At 39.9% G+C, this 20,218-nt stretch overlaps 2 protein-coding genes across 9 annotated transcripts in view; one reads left to right on the top strand and one right to left on the bottom strand.

Annotated features, from left to right (window-relative positions):
• The window catches only part of RB1 (RB transcriptional corepressor 1), an 85,516-nt gene extending 70,705 nt beyond the window's left edge, over positions 1 to 14,811 (top strand). The window contains exons 18-27 of the mRNA XM_051634816.1: positions 5,271 to 5,389; positions 5,817 to 5,962; positions 7,538 to 7,683; positions 8,239 to 8,343; positions 9,210 to 9,323; positions 9,415 to 9,581; positions 10,533 to 10,563; positions 10,898 to 11,040; positions 11,502 to 11,551; positions 12,793 to 14,811. Coding sequence (XP_051490776.1) covers positions 5,271 to 5,389; positions 5,817 to 5,962; positions 7,538 to 7,683; positions 8,239 to 8,343; positions 9,210 to 9,323; positions 9,415 to 9,581; positions 10,533 to 10,563; positions 10,898 to 11,040; positions 11,502 to 11,551; positions 12,793 to 12,866 — 1,095 coding nt within the window. The 3' untranslated portion in view covers positions 12,867 to 14,811. The remainder of the gene's footprint in view (positions 1 to 5,270; positions 5,390 to 5,816; positions 5,963 to 7,537; positions 7,684 to 8,238; positions 8,344 to 9,209; positions 9,324 to 9,414; positions 9,582 to 10,532; positions 10,564 to 10,897; positions 11,041 to 11,501; positions 11,552 to 12,792) is intronic.
• A 1,677-nt stretch (positions 14,812 to 16,488) lies between these two features.
• The window catches only part of LOC127391801 (RCC1 and BTB domain-containing protein 2), a 31,934-nt gene continuing 28,204 nt past the window's right edge, over positions 16,489 to 20,218 (bottom strand). For all 8 annotated transcript variants that reach the window (XM_051634958.1, XM_051634949.1, XM_051634980.1 and 5 more), the window contains one exon: positions 16,489 to 20,038. In XM_051634958.1, the coding sequence (XP_051490918.1) occupies positions 19,898 to 20,038 (141 nt within the window). In that variant the 3' untranslated portion in view covers positions 16,489 to 19,897. The remainder of the gene's footprint in view (positions 20,039 to 20,218) is intronic.

The raw sequence follows: 20,218 nt of genomic DNA, 5'->3' as shown, positions 1-20,218 counted from the left end.
GGAGAAGAAAAATTGAAGTTTCTGGAATCCCTGGCTTGTATTTACATTTGTTTCACTTTTTAATTTAGCTTGACTTTGTTTGCTATTTTTCAAAGCAGCTGTCACCCCAAATATCTCATTGTGCCTGTCAGTTGCTTGTCCTGCTGAGATAGGCTTTTTGAGGTTTTTTTCATCTCTCCGCACACCTTCCCATAATTTCTGGGGAAGACAGGTGTGTGGTGGGCCTTCTAGGAGTTTGATAACTGTTTTCACATGCACCTTTCTCCACTGCTAGGAAGCATATCTTGATGATGCTCTTGCATCCTGCAGTGAGGTGGTCCCATGGACTTTTGCTGAGAGACCCTGTAAAACATTGAGAATTGGTTAATATAAAACAAGTTGGTGAACAGCAGTTTTTGGCATGGAAATGTTGAAAATGGTGGTATTCTGAGATAATGTCTGACTTCTACCAAGATTTGCCAGGTCACTCTAGGTACTGTTGAGGAAGACTAGATTGCAAAACTGTAAGGAGAATGGATTTGAAGCATCATTGAAAGCAACACAGGTTTAAGATGCATACTCAGGCTGTGGTGGCCTGGCATTCCTTCTGTAACTGGAAAGATTAGATTCCTTTTTCACTTTACCTTCAAGTAGCTTTTTGTAAGAAGTTTCAATTTCTCCTATTTGAGATGCTTGATTTCACATTAATAACTATCTAGAGACTGCCTAAATTGGTTCCACATTTCCACAGTGCGTCCTACATGCCAGACCAGAAGCAGTTACTCATTTTCTGGTGCTATCTATATCTATATCTTATTTATTTTTTTTTAATTTTAAAAGAAACTGGAACACATGAGAACTGAACTTGAAAATTCTGAACAGGTTTGAGGCTAGAACGCCAGCTTTCAGGTCAGCTGCTCCTGTGCTTTGCATCAAGGACTTCAAATAAAAAAAGTTTTCGTGATTTGTATGTATATCAGTGTGTGCTTGTCACTTCCTCTGTGGGTTCTGACTTTCTAAGCCCCTTGTGTGAGGAGGAAAAGCCCGTCAAACTATTGTTCTCAAATGAGCAGAACTAAGTAACAGTCACTGTTTCTTTTCTGCTGGTTTTTTTCCTTCTCCATACTACACATTTAGGTAAAAGGAGATCCTCACAAACCTTAATGAAAGTGTTACTTGATCTTAAATGCTGGAAATCAGTATAGTAGAAATAGTAGTTGTATTAAACATACGTTAGCTGTAAGGAGTTAAAAGCATGTCTGTCAGAGTTCTAATATTAATTAAACCATTAACATTACAGTTGTTAATGTCTTCTTTATACATTTTGTAAGAACAAGCCCTAATAGGAACATGATTTATATAACACAACTCGTATGTCTGAAATTAAAATGTGGTCCTTAATCTTATTGGTTTTTTTTATTGTAAATACTATGTAAATTTAGAGTGAGAAGTGTATTTTTTTTTTTTGGCAGGCCTAAATTATATCAGAATTCTGAATACTAATTGTCACGTGAAGCTTCTGAAGTTACAATTGCAAGCAAAAGTCAGCTTCCTGGGTGTGCAATTCTGTCATGGAGAAGAGGGGTGGAAATATAGATCATGCTGATCCAGTCCTTGCACTTTCATTCCAAAACTGTCAATTCTAAATCAGCTTTGTTTTGACTGGCAAAATCACAGCCACCTTTTAGCATACCATGAAGAAGAACATTTCTTAAGTTTATGTATTGTATTGACTGATTCAATAATTTGAGGTGGTGTTGATTATTTAAAAGAAATCAAAAAACCAAAAACTAAACAAAAAAATAACCCCAAGGGAGCTTGGCAGTGAGGTATACACAGTTTAGTGGTAACCACTGCATTAGCATTTGTTTTGGACAAATGAAAAAAAACCACCTCAAAATCTATTAGGAAATAAGTAAAATAATAAAAAGCAGTAGAAAACAAAGACAAAAACAGTGTAAAAAAATACTGCAAACTGCTAATTAGCACTGCTGAGAGTAAAGCTACTTCCTTTGTAATCAGTGGAATACACCCAAACCCCAGGGCCCATGCTCCTCATATATAAGGATTTAGGTCTGTCATTTAATCTTTTTATGGAAACCAAAGTACAGTTAAACATGTTGTTGGGACAAAGCTGATGGAAGGAAAGATCAGGATGCTGGGAAACACCTGTGTGTCCTGTTGTTTCACCATAGCCAAATAAAGATTAGCCAACAAGAAGTTCTGCCTGTTTTGTCCGTAAAAGGAGCTTTTGGACTGGGAAAAAACACTGCACATGCTTGTGATGCAGGTGTTCCTGCAGGGCAGCATCCTGCAGAGGCTCACTTAATGAAACCCTGCTTCATTCACCACATTTGGTGTTGCAGAGTTATAGTTAGCCTGAGTGGTGTGAAAGGAGATTGAATTGAATTTCAGTCTTGTTCTTCATTCTGATCCCAGTGTCTGTTTGACCCTGAGAAATTTTAGGCCTTAATTACTTTCTTCCTTTTTTCACTAATAAAATGGGGCCTCTCTAGCCATCACAGGGATGTCTGAGATGAAAAGATGCATTTCACGTAACAAGTAAAATTTATTCTGTGGATGCATCTAGTAACAGTAATAATCAGCTACAGAGCATTAAAATAAAGTAAAAACTGCAGCACTCCTTCCCTGTGAGAGGAATGCCTTGGAGGTGACCTGTTGACCTGAAGTGCTGCTTAAAAGCTTTAAAAGCCAGTATAAAATTTGTAAAAGATAGTGTGAATAATGTCACTTTGGAGACAAGTTACTGATAAACATTCCTGTTTGATAAGGCTGGACCCAGGGGTTAAAGTTCTTTTGTGAGTGTTATTAGAGGACTGGTAATTGGTTAATGACATAAAGTTTTGCTCATTTGAGCAAGAGGTAGATTGTTGGATACCAAGTAGAGGGACTAAAGCTCAACTGTTTGCCCTGATATGCTTGAAAACTCCCTGTGAGGTGCAGACTGTGCTTCAGATTCACTAAAGAGAAGCCTTTTTCATGTTTAAATACAAAGAAAGGGGGCAAAGTTGTAATTAAACCCATTAATTTTGCAGTGTGGGGAGTAGATGCATTTGAGAAAACCTATCTCTGCATATTTCTACATGATGGCATACTTGGGTTTTTGTGAGGCACCCGCCTCCTCAGGGTGTCACCTGCTTCCCTGCAGCAGTGTGGCCGTGCACTGGGAACGCCAGCAGCCAGAGTGGCAAGGGGCTCCTGGGGAAAGAGCACAGGGTCTTCATCTGAAGTCCTCTCAGCTGTAAGGTGGAAACTCTCATCAGTAGCATGCCCACCTTAGATTTCTCCAGGTCTGAAAGTAAAATAACTTTTTCCTGCCTTCTGCAACCACAGGGCTCACAAAGTTTCTGCAGTCAGAGCAGAGTGAGGTGACTCAAGCGGGGTTTGCCCGAGGGCATGTGTTGGGTTGGTGCTATCTCACATCCTGCCTTGCTGCTGCTGGCTGGTCTGCACTGCTGGGAGCCAGCTGGGTGACAGCACCCCAGTTATCTTGACACATTTTCAACCACAGTGTCAAGTAGCTTTTGTGAAAGCCAAAAAGGATGTGTTGGACTTGCTGTGTCTTGCTAGGCAGTCACTGTAAGTAGATGTTTCTACACAAAGAATATGCTCTTGCTAACTGGAGTTCATCAAACTGATGGAAAGCAGCAGTAGGTTTCATACATTCCTGTAGGGCCAAGTTTTGCATGCCAGTCAGCTGATTGAACTGGTTGTTGTCAGTAAATGTGGACATCTTGTACTGCCAGTTTTCTACTCTTTCCTGCTTTGCTCCCAACCTTTGTGGTGGTGCTGCCCTGGCTTTTCATAGTGCTTGTTCTGGCTCTGCTTGTGATTCTCTGCAGAGCTGACTTAAATCTGCTTGTGAATTTTCTGTTAACTTTCTGCTTGTTTAGTGCATCAGACTGACTCATGTGGAGGTGGACTGATTGTCAAGGCTGGCAAGTGGAAATGATGCAAAAGTAGGCAGGTCCCTTCCATAGGTAGCAAGCTGCTGTGTCCCATCACCTTATCAAATTAAATCACACTCTGTATAGTGAAAATTGGAGCAGGGTTGAGGGAGGACCCAGAACTGCTGCTGGTCTCAGGTGTAACTTTTGCTTGTTTCTTGATCTCTCATTGCAGTTTATCTATCTCTTTTCCTGGTGCTTCATTAAAAACAGTACTTTCCCAGTCATTAATAGCTAATATGTGAAATGCATGAAGCAGGGTTCATTCTTAGTCAAGGAATCAAGAGATGTTTCAGTAATAAATTAGTGACTGCTCTGGGAAAGAAACTTGAATTCTTCAGAGCACGGTGAAACACTGGTGGGAATAATAAAAAGGAAGAGGTCAAGTGGTTGGAAGAATGAGAAATGGAGAAGATCTTGTATCTCTACATTTCCAGCAAAGGCAGCACTGAAAGAAACAAGTGAGAAGTGTCTGCACTCCTTAGCACACAGGGAAAGATGATGCAAACCAGCCCAAGACCTGATCTGGTTGAGAAGTGATGGAGAAATAATGATGTAGTTATGAGTCAGTAACTGATGTTTTTCCTTTATGGGTGGAACAGCTCTAGTATCGCCAAAATAATAATTAAAAAATTACACAATGTGGAAAATTGTAAATCTCAAGTCACTCTCATCTTCTTGCTTTGAATTTCTAATTAATGCAACTTCAGAAGAAAAGTGTTCTATTTTTTAGAAATAAGGCTAAATGTAGAAATTCTTAATGCTAGTTTTAATTCTAGTAAATCTATTTTTACTAGATGTTTTCTTACTGTCTTATCCAGGGGATGCAGCTTGCTTTAAATGCATGCTGTTCTCCTGTTATTGTAGCTACAGATTTGTCACCTGTACCATCATATTTTAATATGGCAGGGGAGGTTGTGGAAACCCCCTCCCTGGAAGTGTTCAAGGCCCGGTTGGATGAGGTTTTGAGCAATCTGGTCTAGTGGGAGGTGTCCCTGCCCCTGCAGGGGGGTTGGAACTTTGGTCTTTAAGGTCCCTTCCAACCCAAACCATTCTATGATTCTGTGTACAGTGTTGAGCTGATTAATTTTACTGCTGTCTTTTGGGAGAACATTTGGAGGAAAATGCTGAATGTGTTGTTTTGCCCACTTTGCTCCTGGTGACACTTCTTTCCCTCTGAGAAGGCAGATACTTGCCAATCAAATGTTATTCTGTTGCTTCTGTTTAGGACCGTATTTTGGGGGTTGTTTCTAGAGAAGAAGGAACAAAATCCAGCCAGTGTGTTTGTCTGTTCTCAGTAAAATGTACCTGTCATTTTTCTAGGGGTCACCTCTGTTTGATCTTATCAAGCTGTCGAAGGAGCGAGAAGGTCAGACCGATCAGCCTGAGCCCACTCCCACCCTCAATCTGCCTCTCCAGCACAACCACACTGCAGCAGACCTGTAAGTGACACTTGGGCGTTAGGTCTAGTAAAATGTGAAGTTAATATTGCCCTTAATATTTACATCTACTTGTATTCTCTTTTCCTACTTGTTAGGTTTGGTACTTTGGCTATGTTGAACTGTTGAATTTGCTGCTGCTTCTTACACATGTAAATTTAGCTAATCACATTCTGAAATACTTTTTTGCAAGCCCTCTCAAACTTGTAATTGCCAGCAGTTGTCTTACTTGCCTAGGAATAAGAAAGTCCCTTGATCAGGTATTTAAACAATAACATGAATTTTTAATTTCTGATACGGGAATAAGAGATTACGGTAGCAATTGTATTCTTCTAAGGGGGAAGAAGGAAGAGTTCCTGGAAGTATGATTCATATAAAAATGTTCCTTTATCTTGTGATGTTAAGTGCTTAATATATGTTGAATCTCCAGGTATCTTTCTCCTGTGAGATCTCCTAAGAAGAAAGCATCTGGCCCTTCGCCAAGTGCTACTTCCACTCCAGATGCTCAGCCAACACAGACTCCCCCAACACAGAAACCACAGAAATCTACCTCCCTCTCTCTGTTCTACAAAAAAGGTTTGTTGCTTCTGTATGTGCATAAATTGCAAAGTTATCCCATGTTATTTATCCTTTTTGGATTTTGGAGCTCAACATTTCTTAAAAGATTATGAGAGAATCTGTAGCAAACACTGTGCAAACAAAGCCTCAGCTGCCTCTGGGAGGAACAGTAAAACAGTGCCAGCAGGTGAACACAGGCACCCCACACACCACAAGTTCAAACTGAGAACTTATCTACTGATTGTAGATCATAAAATTTGCCATGTGCTCAGCAGTGGTGAGGCCACACCTCAAATACTGTGTTCAGTTTTGGGCCCCTCACTACGAGGACATTGAGGTGCTGGAGCGTGCCCAGAGAAGAACAATGAAGCTGGTGAAGGGTCTTGAGAACAAGTCTTGCGAGGAGCATCTGAGGGAACTGGGGTTGTTTAGTTTGAAGAAGAGGAGGCTGAGGGGAGTATTTCTCTCTACAACTGCCTGAAAGGAGGTTGTTGTGAGGTGGGAGTTGGTCCCTTCTATCAAGATAGGAGAAGTGATAGGACAAGAGGAAATGCCTCAGCTTGTGCCAAGGGAGGTTTAGATTATAACAGCCTTCCAGTACCTGAAGGGACCTACAGGAAAGCTGGGGAAGGACTTTTTACAAAGACAACTGGTGATAGGATGAGCAGTTTTAAACAGAAGGAGGGTAGATTTAGATTAGATACTAGGAAGAAATGGTTCACTGTGAGGGTGGTGAGACACTGGCTCAGGTTGCCCAGGGAGGTTTTGGAAACCCCCTCCCTGGAAGTGTTCAAGGTCAGGTTAGACGGGGCTTTGAGCAACCTGGTCTAATGGGAGGTGTCCCTGCCCATGCAGGGGGGTTGGAACTAGATGATCTTTAAGGTCTCTTCCAACTCAAACCGTTCTATGTTGTTGTTAATATATTTCTTCATTTGTCAGACACTGGAACAGGCTGCCCAGGGAAGTGACTGGGTCAGCATCTGTGGAGGTATATAAAATGTGTGTAGATGTGGTGCTTAGGAGCAAGGCTTAGTGGTGTATGTGGCAGTGGTAGGTGAACAGTTGGATTATCTGAAAGGTCTTTTCCAACCAAAATGCTTGTATTATTCTGTAAGAATGTCTGTATGGGCTCAGATGAGGGTTCTTCTATCATAGCATCCTTTTTGCAACAGTGATGATAAAAAGATGCCGTGGGAAGCTTCAGAATTGGGCAAGCGTGTGCAGTGCTTCCTTTAAATGTTTTCCCAAGCTTTGACATTCAGCTCTGGGGTTTTCCTGAGCCTTTTGCAATGTGTCCACTCAGTAACTATCAGTAGTTTTGTGTTCCAAATGCTTGTTCAGACTCCTTTTGAGTCGACTCGTAGATGTACGTGTGCAGCATTGTTTGGTTTGGATTTCTGTCTGTCCACTGCCTGCTGCATGAAGAATCTTTTCCATTTGTATTTTGAACCTGGCTTCTGCTACCTTCGTTTGATGGCTTGTGGTTCTTGCAGTGGGAGACAGTGAATGATCAATTGCTGTCCATCTTCCATCATGCTTTTTTTATCTTGAATTCCCCTGGTATTGCAATTTGATTTTTTCTTCTCTCTCAAGTGTACCTACTGGCCTATCTTCGACTCCGTACCCTCTTCTTTCGGCTTCTCTCTGATCATCCTGACTTGGAACCCTTGATCTGGACCCTCCTCCAGCACACACTGCAAAATGAGTATGAACTTATGAGAGACAGGCACTTGGACCAGGTAAAAAAGCAATATAGACTCTCCTAAAAAATGTGTTCCTTATACATTCTTTAGCCATTAGAAATTATTATCTGGGTATTTATTTCTCTGTCGATCACTCAAAGGAGAAATTAATTTAGAGTGAAGCCTATCATGTCAGGTTTTTTTAAGTACTGGCAGTTACTTATTTGGGATCTTCCCAATACCATTTACTGCTATTTTCAAAATAATGAAGGCATGGTAACTTTTCTAATGACTTGCATAAGAAAATACTGATGTTCTTTGGGAAGACAACATGTGTGGCTGGTAAATGTTTTGTTATTCTACTCTAAAATTGCAGCATGTGAATTATTGAGAAGTTTCAGAAGATATTATCGGCTCCAGTTAGTTGTCCTGCAGAAATAGAGGGAACAGTAGCTGACTTATATTCTGGAAGTTCTTATGAAGTTGAATTTCATCCTAGTTTACAGAGCACAATGAATAATAGAAAGCTTATCAATTGGTTTCTTAATTTGAAATGAAGAAGCTGAATAGATTTTCCACATTTCCAGTTGTCTTGTCTTGTTTCTTTAATAGATCATGATGTGTTGCATGTATGGCATATGCAAAGTAAAGAATGTAGATCTCAGATTTAAAACAATAGTTTCGGCATACAAGGAGCTTCCCAACACAAATCAAGAGGTATGGAAATTCTTTAATATTATACCTTCATAAAAATGTTATAAACTAGTTGTTTCTCCCTGTGTAAAACAAAACCAACTACACTTGGATGTACAAAGGAAAACTGCTTCACTGCATCTCCATTTTGTGGAGGAGAAAACTGGGTCTAAGACTAAATGTCTCTTACAAATAGTTTGGTAACTCTTCTCAGAAAGCAGATGCCATTAATTCTTTTTTACTTAAAGATGCTAAATAATGGCCAATGATTGCATTTAGAGACTTTATGAAAGATTCAGATGTCCTGCTAATTGGATTTTCAAAAGTAACCCAAGTTCTTTTAAAAGTTACCTAACTTCCATTGAGCAGAAGACAAGCAGATAACTTTCTTTAGAAACTTTTGTAGAAATATGGTTATAAATCAAACAGGTCTGTATGTATTAAAGTTGCAGGCTTAATTCTAATATTAAGAAGTTTATTTGTAAGGGCCTTAGTGTACTTATTTTTTTGCACAAAAGGATAATTAAATCAATAGAAAATCAAACAGTCAAAAAATTACTTGAGCTGTAGGCATCCTTTTAGAAGCAGCATTTCTCATAGTGTATTTGTATGTCATGGTTAAACTCCAGGTTTTTGTCTCCAAGCCTAGGAAACTATTTTATCCACATCATGTCAGTAATTACTTTTTTAGCCTTGCAAGGCATGCCCAATAGTGAAGCCTTTTTTTGACAGTGTCTGTGTGAGAGCAGATGGAGCTTAAATTTGGAAGATGTTACAGTAGCGATGATGCCATTTTAGCTCGTATCTAACACAAATGTACAATTGTAACCCTGTTTTGTTTTGTTTTAAATTTATTAGTTTACTGTTTGTGGTTTTCTCACCCTGTGTAGACTTTCAAACGTGTTCTTATCAGGGAAGAGCAGTATGACTCCATTATAGTCTTCTACAACTTAGTGTTTATGCAGAAGCTGAAAACAAACATTTTGCAGTATGCCTCCAACAGGGTAAGTGGTTCTTTGTGTTCAGTAGTCAGTATTTAATAGAATAGGAATATATAAACAATAAAACCTTATAATTGTTTTTTTATTTGTACAGCCTCCCACTCTGTCCCCCATCCCACACATTCCTCGCAGCCCGTACCAGTTTTCCAACTCTCCTCGGCGTGTCCCTGCTGGCAACAACATCTACATCTCACCCTTGAAGAGCCCATACAAGTTCTCAGATGGGTTTCAGTCACCCACAAAGATGACTCCAAGGTCCAGGTGGGTGGTTGACAAGCATTTCTTTGACCAAATTGAAGGTATTTGAGGGATTTTAGTGGAAGTAAATTAGAAAACCACACAGTCTAGTTTGTCAGTAGTCTGTGGTTATTTGATCTTTTCTGGTTGAAAGTAAATTTGTGTCCTGTATTTGAAGTCTTTATTCATCCTTGAGTGCTTTTCTGTTTCAGTTTAGTTAAGTGTGCTCAAGGAATTTGGGGTGGGTTTTTTTTGGTTTTGGGTTTTTTTTGTTGTTGAATATTCACATCCAGGAGGCATTTTCTGACCTATTTGCTTAAATGTTGTTGGCTTTGATTCTGAAGAACAGATAGGAGCTTTGTAGGCTTGTTGAAAGAGAAAATACTTTTTTGGAACAAAAGGGTCCAGAGTATTTGACTGAGCAGGATATTTCAAACTGTTGGTCACCAGGTCACTACCTTTAGCAGACAAGGATGACAGCAAATGTGTAAGTCCCCAGTGGGCTTTTCAAATGAGGACCAAGTGAGTCACATTGTACCTGGCCCACTGTGTACAAAGGTTAAAATATTATTGTGTATTTTAGGTTGAAGTCCTGCAGGATTTAGATTAACAAACACCTAAAGGTTACGATGAAAGGATGGTTATCTGGGTACCCAGCACTGAAGTGTCTTCCTGCTGATAAAGGACAGACTGTGGGGGCATCTGATCATTTCAAGCCAGAGTTTCTGTTCTGTCTGGGTGGTGCAGGTTGGTTTGGCTGAGCAGCCACTGGCTCAGATGGAAACATGAGGGGTCTCAACACAGCAAAACGCATCCAGGATTTGCACTGTTAACTCAGAGAGAGAGAGGAAGAGACTTTGCTATTGTCTTTATGCTAGGCTGTGCAAATTAGTGGATATAATTGGTGTTAAATATAGCTTAATCTGAATGTTAAATATAGCTTAATCTGAAACACTTCTCTTCTTTGTTTGGCAGAATTTTGGTGTCGATTGGCGAATCATTTGGGGTGAGTTCTAACATTTGTAATGTCTGGTTTTGAATGCATGTAACTTGTGGAGGAATGGGAGAACTTGCTGACCCCTGTGAAACTGGCCAGTGAGTGTCTCTCATTTAATTGTAGCGTATTATGGCATTTATGAGCACAAAGACAACTCCTTTCAGATATCCAGACTTTATTTTTAAAATGTTCTGCATTTTATTTCAGTTGCTTTGAATGAAGATTAAACTCGAGAGTAAACTTAAGATGAAACTGCAGAGTTTTAGAACACCTGATCTTTTTAATGGATAATCTGGAAAGCTGCAGGATTTGCAATTCTTTCCCTACATTCTTGTAATTACAGACTTCTGAAAAGTTTCAAAAAATCAACCAGATGGTGTGCAGCAGTGACTGCCAGCTGAAGCGCAGCGCAGAGGGAAGTGCTGCTCCCAAGCCGCTCAAGAGGCTGCGCTTCGACATAGAAGGGCAAGACGAAGCAGATGGAAGGTGAGAGATTGATCTGGGCTTTTCAGTAAACTTACATAGATTTGGTTCTCAGGGCTTTCCATCATCCTCACTTCTTCCTGTCGTCCTGACTTCTGTTAATTTGTGAACTTTGGTAAATGTATTAAGTGAGAGATGCTAGCATAATACTTCTTAATTAGATGCTTAGATGTCGGAAGGAAGGATTTATTCAGTGCCTGTCCACCCAGCATCCCAGTGATTCTGCTGAGTGCTAACCCCTGCTGTCATCTTTAGTCAGTCTTTTAAAAAAAACACTCCAGATTTTCTAGATGTATGAGAAATTAAGCAACTCTTCCTTGTGAATAAAAGAGCTGGTATCTTTGTAAGAGAAGGCACTAGCACTGAAATGAACTAGCCTTGATTTATAGTTACGTTTACTGGGATAAAAAGCTAGATTTTTTTTTTTTCCAATTTCTGCTTAATCAAATGCTTTCTGTCTGCAGCAAACACCTACCCCAGGAGTCCAAGTTCCAGCGAAAGCTTGCAGAGATGAGTGAGTATCATTTTTTTCATGAGCTGTGCTGCAGTGAGTGCCTTGGATAAAACAGTTTGTGGCCACTCAGATAAAAACATTGCTCAACACTGATGTCATTTCAGTGACTTGTTTAGTGTTTTGCATTTGCTCCATTTAATCTTGAAAATGCAGATTATAAAATGGAAATCCTCGAAAGCCTTTTTGAGGATATTAAATGGCACAGCAGCTTAGGAGGTGCGATATGATATGGGAGCAAGAAAATGAGCATGACACATTCTTCCTTAACACTAGAATTCTTGACGTGGAATTAAACACTTGCCAAGGCTTTCCTATTGATCTCAGCTGAGAGATTGCAGGTAGAAATCATTAGTAATTGCAGCAGCATTTAGTTGACCAGAACACCATTTTAGGTGATTACAGTATAGTAAAGGAAAATTATATCCATGGGAAAAGTGTGTGCAGTTTTGCATGTCACTTTTGTAGTAAAATGCCTGAGACTGCTTTTTTTTTCTACTGCGGATCAGCATTTCTTTCAGATTTTATGGGGTCACTTTTCTGTTTTTCAAATAAAATCAAAATCTAGCTCATGAAAAGCAAAACATTCTAGTTCCCACATTTTGGGGAGTTTGTATTTTCCACTCCTGAGAAGGAACACGCTTGGTTTGACTGGACATTCTCTTTGGTGGAATCTGAGCTCTGCAGCTGGGCAGATTTGCCCGTTAGAAATTCTGACTTAGCAAGTGTTTCTAGGCCAAGGTACCTCTCGTTTATTTTAGAGTAGGGGAGGTGTTTCAGTGTTTACAAGTGGTGGAGGTTAAGAAGGGGTGTTCTACTTCACGTGCAGTTGTGTTAGTGTGTCACTGCGGGGGAAAGGCCTGTCCTGGGCAGGCTGGCAGTGGATGTGGGGGCTGCTCAGCCAGAGCATCTGCCTGGCAGCGACCGGAGATCCCTGCGCAGTGCTGCCCATCTGCCCTCCTGAGGGTGAAAACACACCAAGTGAGGGCACAGAGGCAATGAAACCTGAGTGAACTGGGGCATTGAATTCCTTCAGAGGTGTGACCTTGAGCAGGAATTGCTGAAGCATCACAGAATTAGGTGTTTCTTTTAAAATGAGGGAGTTGATTTATTTGAAATAGTGTACTTCTGTTCCTTGGGTCATTACAAATGTTTACAATAAATAATCACATCCAAGGTTATTCTGGAGAAAGGATTTAAATTCTTTTTTTGTTGTTGTTTTCTATTGTTTTGTTTTGTTTTAGCATCTACTCGAACAAGAATGCAAAAGCAGAAGCTGAATGATGGAAATGATACCTCAGCCAGTGAAGAAAAGTGAGATTCTTCTCAGGACCAGGGGCTGCCCAGCAGGCCCTCTTAGTTTGTTTTTGTTTTGCAGCCTTCATTAACTGAGTTGCTTCTTTAGTTGCTTTTTATTCTGAACTGCTAGTTGAAAGCATTTGGACTTTTAAAAATTTTTACACTTTTTTTTGTTGTACTTTGCCTTATGATATAGCATATATACCATGTAAGCCACTGAATTTAATTTATATATCTTTTTTGAGGATTTTAAAAACAGTCTTGCAGTCTTGGAAGGCATCTTAGTTCCCTGTCATGACCTTACTGATCTAAGCCAATTCAGTCTACTTGGATTGAATTTTTCTGTCTAAAGACAAAATGTTAGCTAGAATGATTTGAAATGCACTAATTTTGTTTCTTACATTTCATTTTTAGATTTTCATTACTGGCAAATTTTTATAGGTGAGAGGCCAGATACTGCAAAGATTTTTCTCTCTGTATATAATTAGCACAACAAATTCCCATTAAATGAAACTGCACAGCAGTTACTGACCTTGCAGGGCCTCACATCAGAAGTACAACCTGAATTCAAAGAGAACTCATTATGTAGCCATACTACTGAAACCAAGACTTCATGTTTTGTAGTTCTCCTTCCTCAGCTTTTGCCCCAGTCTCATTTCAGAGGGCAGTGACACTGTTCATCAGTTTGAATTTCATGGAGGATGAATCTCAAAGAAGTTCCTTCTAGAATCCCTCAGAGAATCTTCCCAGAAGCTGAAGCTTCTTCCCATATGCAGAATACTTGATGTGCACTTTCTTCTCTTGGAAATTCTCAGTTATTATAAAAAAAACCAACAACAACAAAACCAAAACCTCCAAATATAAATCCCACCTAGTACACATAAGATTTCAAAATTCTAATGATGTAGAATTTTCTTGATTTCTTCAGATTTTCACCGAGCTGCAGCCAAACAGCTTGAAAAACAGGCACCAAACCTCTTTCCTAGCTGAAAGCCAAGTGTCTCTCTCCAATTGGGTTCCAGGCAGGAGGCAGCCTGGTCTCTAAAAGCACAGGGCATCACCCGCTGGCCTTACTGCAGCATCTGCACAAAAGCCGAACTTGATGGGCCCACCTTGGGAAAATGAGTCTGCCTTATTTGACCAAAAAGGCAGAGCTTAACAGGCAACTTGAAAACTGTTAAAACTAGCAAAAAAAGAATACCCAAAACTCTGTTCAGCTTTCGTGTTTGTAAGTTAGTGATTCAGGTACTGGAATGTTGCTTTTAATGATAAAGGATTTGCAAAATTGCCAGTTATGGAAAGCACGTTTTACTTCCAGAGAATTAAAATGTAGGTAAATAAATGAAATCCTGCTTTAAAATGACCCGTTTTAATGAAATTTAGCTTTCACAGCTACTTAAATTAAAAGTGATAGTGGAAAAGCATGCTGTTCTGTACACAAACATTTTAAAGCAACATCTTCTCTGGGTATCTTATTTAGAAATTGTTTAGCTGAACCTCAGGTACCTACACTAGTACATTTTAAAGATCAATTCTTGTGTTGAATGGAAGTTAATCCTACTAAAAGCTCTACAAGCAGCACACTGATTTGTCAGCGGATTTTAAAATAAAATTGAGGTATTTTTTTAGTCTCAATATGGCTTTAACTTTCTTCCTGAAAAATGTACAGAAGTGTCCTTATGTTTCTTTTCTCACTTTTTGCAGTTTTACAGACAGAATGTATGTTACCATTGGGGTGCACTGACCGTAAGTTCTGTTACAGCTGTTGAAGTTTTTCCATGACCCTTTGGCCTTTGGGGTGACATTAGAGAGTCCAGTACCTAAACAGATGTATTATGTCTTTTCTGTGACAGTGTATTTTTTTGTTCAAACAGGCTGAAGGCTTTACATCAAATGTATGATAATATTTTATACAACTCATCAGTTTCTCTCCTTTCCAGATAAATAAAACAGCTTTTAAAAGATCTATAGTCGGTAATTTTATTTTACTAGAGCAGAAGGTGACTCCATATGCTGACAATGTGTTGTGCTTCCACCACAATTCTGCCACTGGTACAGAGGTTGCTCCATCTGCAGTGATTCCTACTGGTGCAGAGGTCCAAATGGTTGCACTGTTGAGTTCTGAAGTTTCCATAGGATGTTCTTGGAAATGTTGTTCTCACCAGACCTTTTGTTTCAGGGTCACTGTTGGTCTCACTCCCGGCAGGTGCCTGTGTCACGGTCTGGTCACTGTCATGGCCCTTGCACAGTCCTTGCGAGAAGCCAGTGCCCACTTTGAGAAGTGTTCCCATCACTGTGGTGTTGGACGTGGTGTTGGATACGGTTTAGGGAAGAGCTTTGTAGAGCAGGGATGATGGTTGGACTCGGTGATCCCAAGGGTCTTTTCCAACCCGAATGGTTCTGTGATTTCACTGCCCTACTGTTTGTAATTGATTCTTTTGCTTTCGGAGCTGCTGAAAAGAGCTCAGGATGTCAACACTCCAGTGCAAGGCACCATGGCTCCCTGGGCCAGGTGTCTGCCTGTGGGCAGGTCAGCCTCACAGGCTCCCTGTTGTTGATTTATTTGAGTTCATAGGTGCCTATGACTCAGCTCTGCTGACCTGACAGTGCTATTTATGGCCTCGATACTCATGACAATGCTGAGAGCACAAAGTGCACTGGCTGACTTGCAGTCCCTGCCCCCTCCCAGAACACATTTCCAGATTCTTATTTTTAGGGAGATACATATGCAGAGAAGTATGTATTGAAATGAACAGCTTTTTATCAGATTTGGAGATCTGTGTTTGAGAGGAGCTTTCTCATAGCGAGACCTTGTTGCTTTCGCAACAGGCTACAATATTGACACTGTTCAGGAAAACAGTAAATTAAAATTCAGAGCCAAAGAGCTGGACAGAAAATGGGATCGGCAGCTCCAGGGTCTAATGGTAAGGATGGCACTGCTGAGCAAACTCTTCTAACCACAGTGGGGACACAGACATTGGTGGAGAAAGCTTTGTCTCCCTGAGGCGTAAAATGAGGTCATGTGAGATGCCTCTCAGGAGGCCTGTTTTGCTCCGTTGTCACTAAGGGGAATTTAATCTCCTGTCTTGGCTTTGCAGCCATCTCAGGATGGATGAGCTGACTCCCAGCCTCTTTATCTGCAGTTTTATACCATCATCTCTTTGCTGTCCTCTGTTTCCAAATGCTGTTTGTTCCTAAATGTCAAAAAAGGTGCAGTCTGCATGTTCTCTAGGACAGGGGAGGCTGCAGAAGACACCTGTGTCAGATGTGAAACAGCTGGAGAACATTATGGCTGTGGTACTGGTGCAAAGTACAAGTTGGAATATTTTAAAATGTAACAAATGACCTGGTGGTAATGTACATTTGCTTCAGAAACAATTATTGGTGTTTTAAGGGCAGTTTTAGTAATACTAAAGTCACTAGGACATTAATTTCTTTGAAAGGTGGAAATACATTATGTGAATTCTCCTTCTCTCTTTTTGCAGAGTCAGTTTTTGTTCTGCTTCCAAATAATTCATCTGGTGGCAGTTATTTTCTGAAGAACACTTACAGTCTTTAAAATGTTGCTCTGAAATATTATCTCTGGTTTACACACACACACACACAGTCAGACTTACTTACGAAAGGACAAATCCCACACATTTTTTTAAAATATTATGGCATTTTTATTAGTGGTCTATTAAAACCAGGCAAGTTTGCAAAGAAACAAGAAATCAAAACACCATTTTGTGTTCAGGCTGTAAACTTTCTACATCATGAGGTGGTAGCCAATGAGTCCTGTCTCTATGGGGTAATTAAATGCTTTGCTTTACAAGGAAAGCCCATGGAAATTGTTCAGGTCACAGAAAAAAAGCAGTTTACATTGTTATGAGGCATTGTAATAAAACTCTAGAGGTGGGTACTAGATGACAAAGCAATACTGGCTCTTAGCTTCAGGAACTTAACCTTGATATTATCCTATCCCTGTAATTTCTTTTTCTTGCAAGTTCCATTTGATTCAGAAAATTATCCACCTGGTTCCCTTTCTGCAAAGTAAAACATCCCTCTTTATTTAAACCCCAGATACAGTTTATGCTTGACCTTACTTTCACTTTTTAACAAATACCTTTTTGTCTGTTGTGTCCTGAAACAGACTATTAAGTGTTTAAGCTGCAAAATCCACAAAGGTGTTTGTTGCAAACCATCTCACAATGCATCAAAACCTTTCCATGAAGAAATATATTCACAAAATGCATCCCTGATTTCTTCTATGTCCCATGATTGGGTTTCAAGCAGGTATTTATATCCATGCATCCACATTTAACCACCTAAGCCAATATGTTTTTAGTAAACATTGACCTGTAAGTGCCAATGAAAGTGCATGCAATAAAAGTTAAAATAAAATAAAATAAATAAATGTCTCTATGAATGTAATACTATCACATCCAGGTCAGATGAAACATATTGCATCATTAAAAGCCAACACTGACACACTGGATCTTTAGAATGACCCTCACTCAGTCCAAAGATGATTTTTTTTTTTTTTTTTCCCCCTCAAAATGACAGGGTTTGCCAATAACTCTGAAATTGCAGCTAGGCTGTAATGTGTGCAGTGGGTTGGAAATCATGAGTCAGAAGGAAATAAATTGAAAAAAATTGTGCTTTTCATTGTATTAAGCCAAAAATGCCTTGCTAAGAAAAGCATGCCCTTTTGGCTAGTTGTTGAACCACTGTGTTAGAAACTTGAGCCAGCTTAGCAGAGTCTTGTTATGCTCCAGTGCTGTCACTCCACAGAGTGGTGTCCCCAGGGAGCCAGGCTCTTCACTGGGCAGAGGATGTTTTTTTATCAGACATTGAGTTAAAAACAATCATTTCACATTTACAGTTTTGGTTTGGTTCTTTAAATAATACAACAAAAACATTGGGAAAGACCTTTTATAGCAGCTTTCTTGGGCAGGCCTGAGTGACTGAAAGGCTGTTAAGGAGCAACCTGGGTGCCCACCTGGTTCCACAGAAGGGCTGCAGAAGAGTTGTGCCCTACCATGATACTGTTTTACTGCCTGCATTACCCTTTATCTATGGGCCCGAGGCAAGTGCTTTTCAACACAAGCTTATCCAAACTGATCTCATCCTGGGGGGATGGGGGGAGTTGTGGTTTTGATGAAACTGCATTATGTACTGGGAAGTTTCTGACCCAGTTCTGTTTGAATACAAAATACTGACACAGCTGCTCAGGTATGGCCTTGATGCTGCTGGAGGAAGTTGTGCTAATCACTGAGGGGGTGGCAGAACACACTCGTTAGCAGTAGATGATCCAATATATTTCTAGTGAGAATCTGAGGCAAATGTCTCAAACACAAGTAAATTTTTGCCACAGCATTTTCCAAAGTAATTTGCTTCCTAAGTAAATTCCCCTGTATGCATTCTGCATCCCTCTACTCACCCCTGCAGGGACTGATGTGAAGAGGGGCATTACTCACTACTCCTCATCTTCTTTGAGAATGTGCTGCTTCTTTTCCTCCTCCTCAAGGAATAGGATTGTTGTTCCTCCAATATAATAAAGAACAGTTATTTCTGCTTTAGAAATGAGGCTGTGATCACTTAAGGGAATTATGTTCTTATAAACCACATCTGAGGATTAGAAAAAGCCATTGAAGGATCTGTGGCACAGTAAGGATCTAAAGGAAGGTGGCATGACTAAAGCTGTTAGTGTATAGAGCCTGGTCATCCAGCTTCTTGCCTTCTCCATTTGTAAAATAATACAAAAGGCACTTAAAGCCACTTCACCCCATCAAAATTTCAAGATGAATGTCTCAAGGTTAGTTTACAGTTGCCTATTAGAAAATTCAGGTAAATGCTTTATGAGCTCAGCATTTTCCTTAATGGGGCAAACCTCCCTCTGTGCAACACCAAGTGGGGCTTCATCTTAACTTGGTTTAGTTCGTTAGAAATTAAGGATCTTCTCTACCTTACCCATCTAGTCCCCTCGTTGGTCAGTGATGAGAGAAGCATGTCCAGAGGGAAACTCCTCTCATCTCAACCAGGCACGTCAGGTAAGTGGCGTGATCACCTCTCATCACTGACCAAAGGAGAACCTGAAACAATGTATTTGGACAGGATGTCTTCATTGCCACGTGAAAAATAATGTGAGTTTCACTCTTGCAATTAATTGTAAGACTATGTTTCATCACTTCAAAACTATCTTTTTCTCCATTTTTCTTAAGATCTGGGGATAGATAGTAAGACAGGAAGAAGCAAACCTCCACTGCAACTTCCTTTCAATGAGATTTTGTTGGGGTTTCTTTTTCTTGGTAACAAGCAACCAGACGGTTTTCTGAGTACCAGAACACACAGCACAGTAATTCATGTCCAGAGAAACACTATGAATGCTTCCTGGCCCATTGGGGTGCCAGGGAATGTCCTTGGTGTAATGGAAAGGAAGATTTTTTTCCATTCTGTCTACAACAATGGACATAAGTGCCAGGAACTCAAAACTGAAATATCCAGCTGAAGCTCTTCAGGGCTTACATAATTACACTCCAAATAAACATCAAGTGAGACATACCCTCCTACCAATCAGAGAGCCTCTCATCCTAGAGAATTTATTACTTTATCATATGTTCAGAAAAAGAAGTTTCTATCTTCACCAGAGGATGATAAACCAGACACAAAGAAGCCCCCTATCACATATTAACTTAATTTGGTGATAAAAGTATACTATGGAAGCTTTTAGCTGTCCCATAAAATCCAAATGCAGGCTGTTTAAAAAAAAGCAACAAACAAAACAGACAATGATAGCTTTGTTTGCTTGTCTTTGAGTGGGAAAGAGTAGCTACTGCATTAGATTTTTGTTGTTAAATTCTGACTGTTGGCGACAAACTCACCATCCGTCTATGCTGTAGCCATCTTTACAAAAACCTGTATGTGAGGAGACTGTCACCTATTTCCTAAGCTGATCAACACTCTTTCTTTCCTGACCTTTTCATGTTTTGATCACGGATAAGGTCTCCAAAGGAGAAATATTTTCAGGAGGGAAGAAGACATGCTGTTCAGCTTGGTGGTAGTCGGACCTCAGTTCCGGAATGCTCCAACTCTGCTTGCTTTGCTGATGAAGTTTTTCAGGAGGTCGTGGTCCATTTCTGCAAAGCCTTGAGTTTGTGTAACAACAGTTAAATGGTTTATGCAAAATCTGAAGCAAAATTCTTCCAAATCCTAGGAAAAAAATGAGGTAATTTGTAATCAGAGGGACTGATAGCAAAGTTATTACGTTTCTGTTTCAGATCTGTAGTTTAATTAGCAGAGAATATACTTTTGTTCATATTACCAATCCCTTTTCTGATCAGTTTGATTAGATCACAAATGATAGAATGAAGCTTGTTCATATAAACTATT

This window comes from Apus apus, chromosome 1, assembly GCF_020740795.1.
Source record: "Apus apus isolate bApuApu2 chromosome 1, bApuApu2.pri.cur, whole genome shotgun sequence".
Lineage (NCBI taxonomy): Eukaryota > Metazoa > Chordata > Aves > Apodiformes > Apodidae > Apus > Apus apus.
The sequence above is the reverse complement of the archived record's forward strand: the minus strand, read 5'-3'. Positions and strand labels throughout refer to the sequence as shown.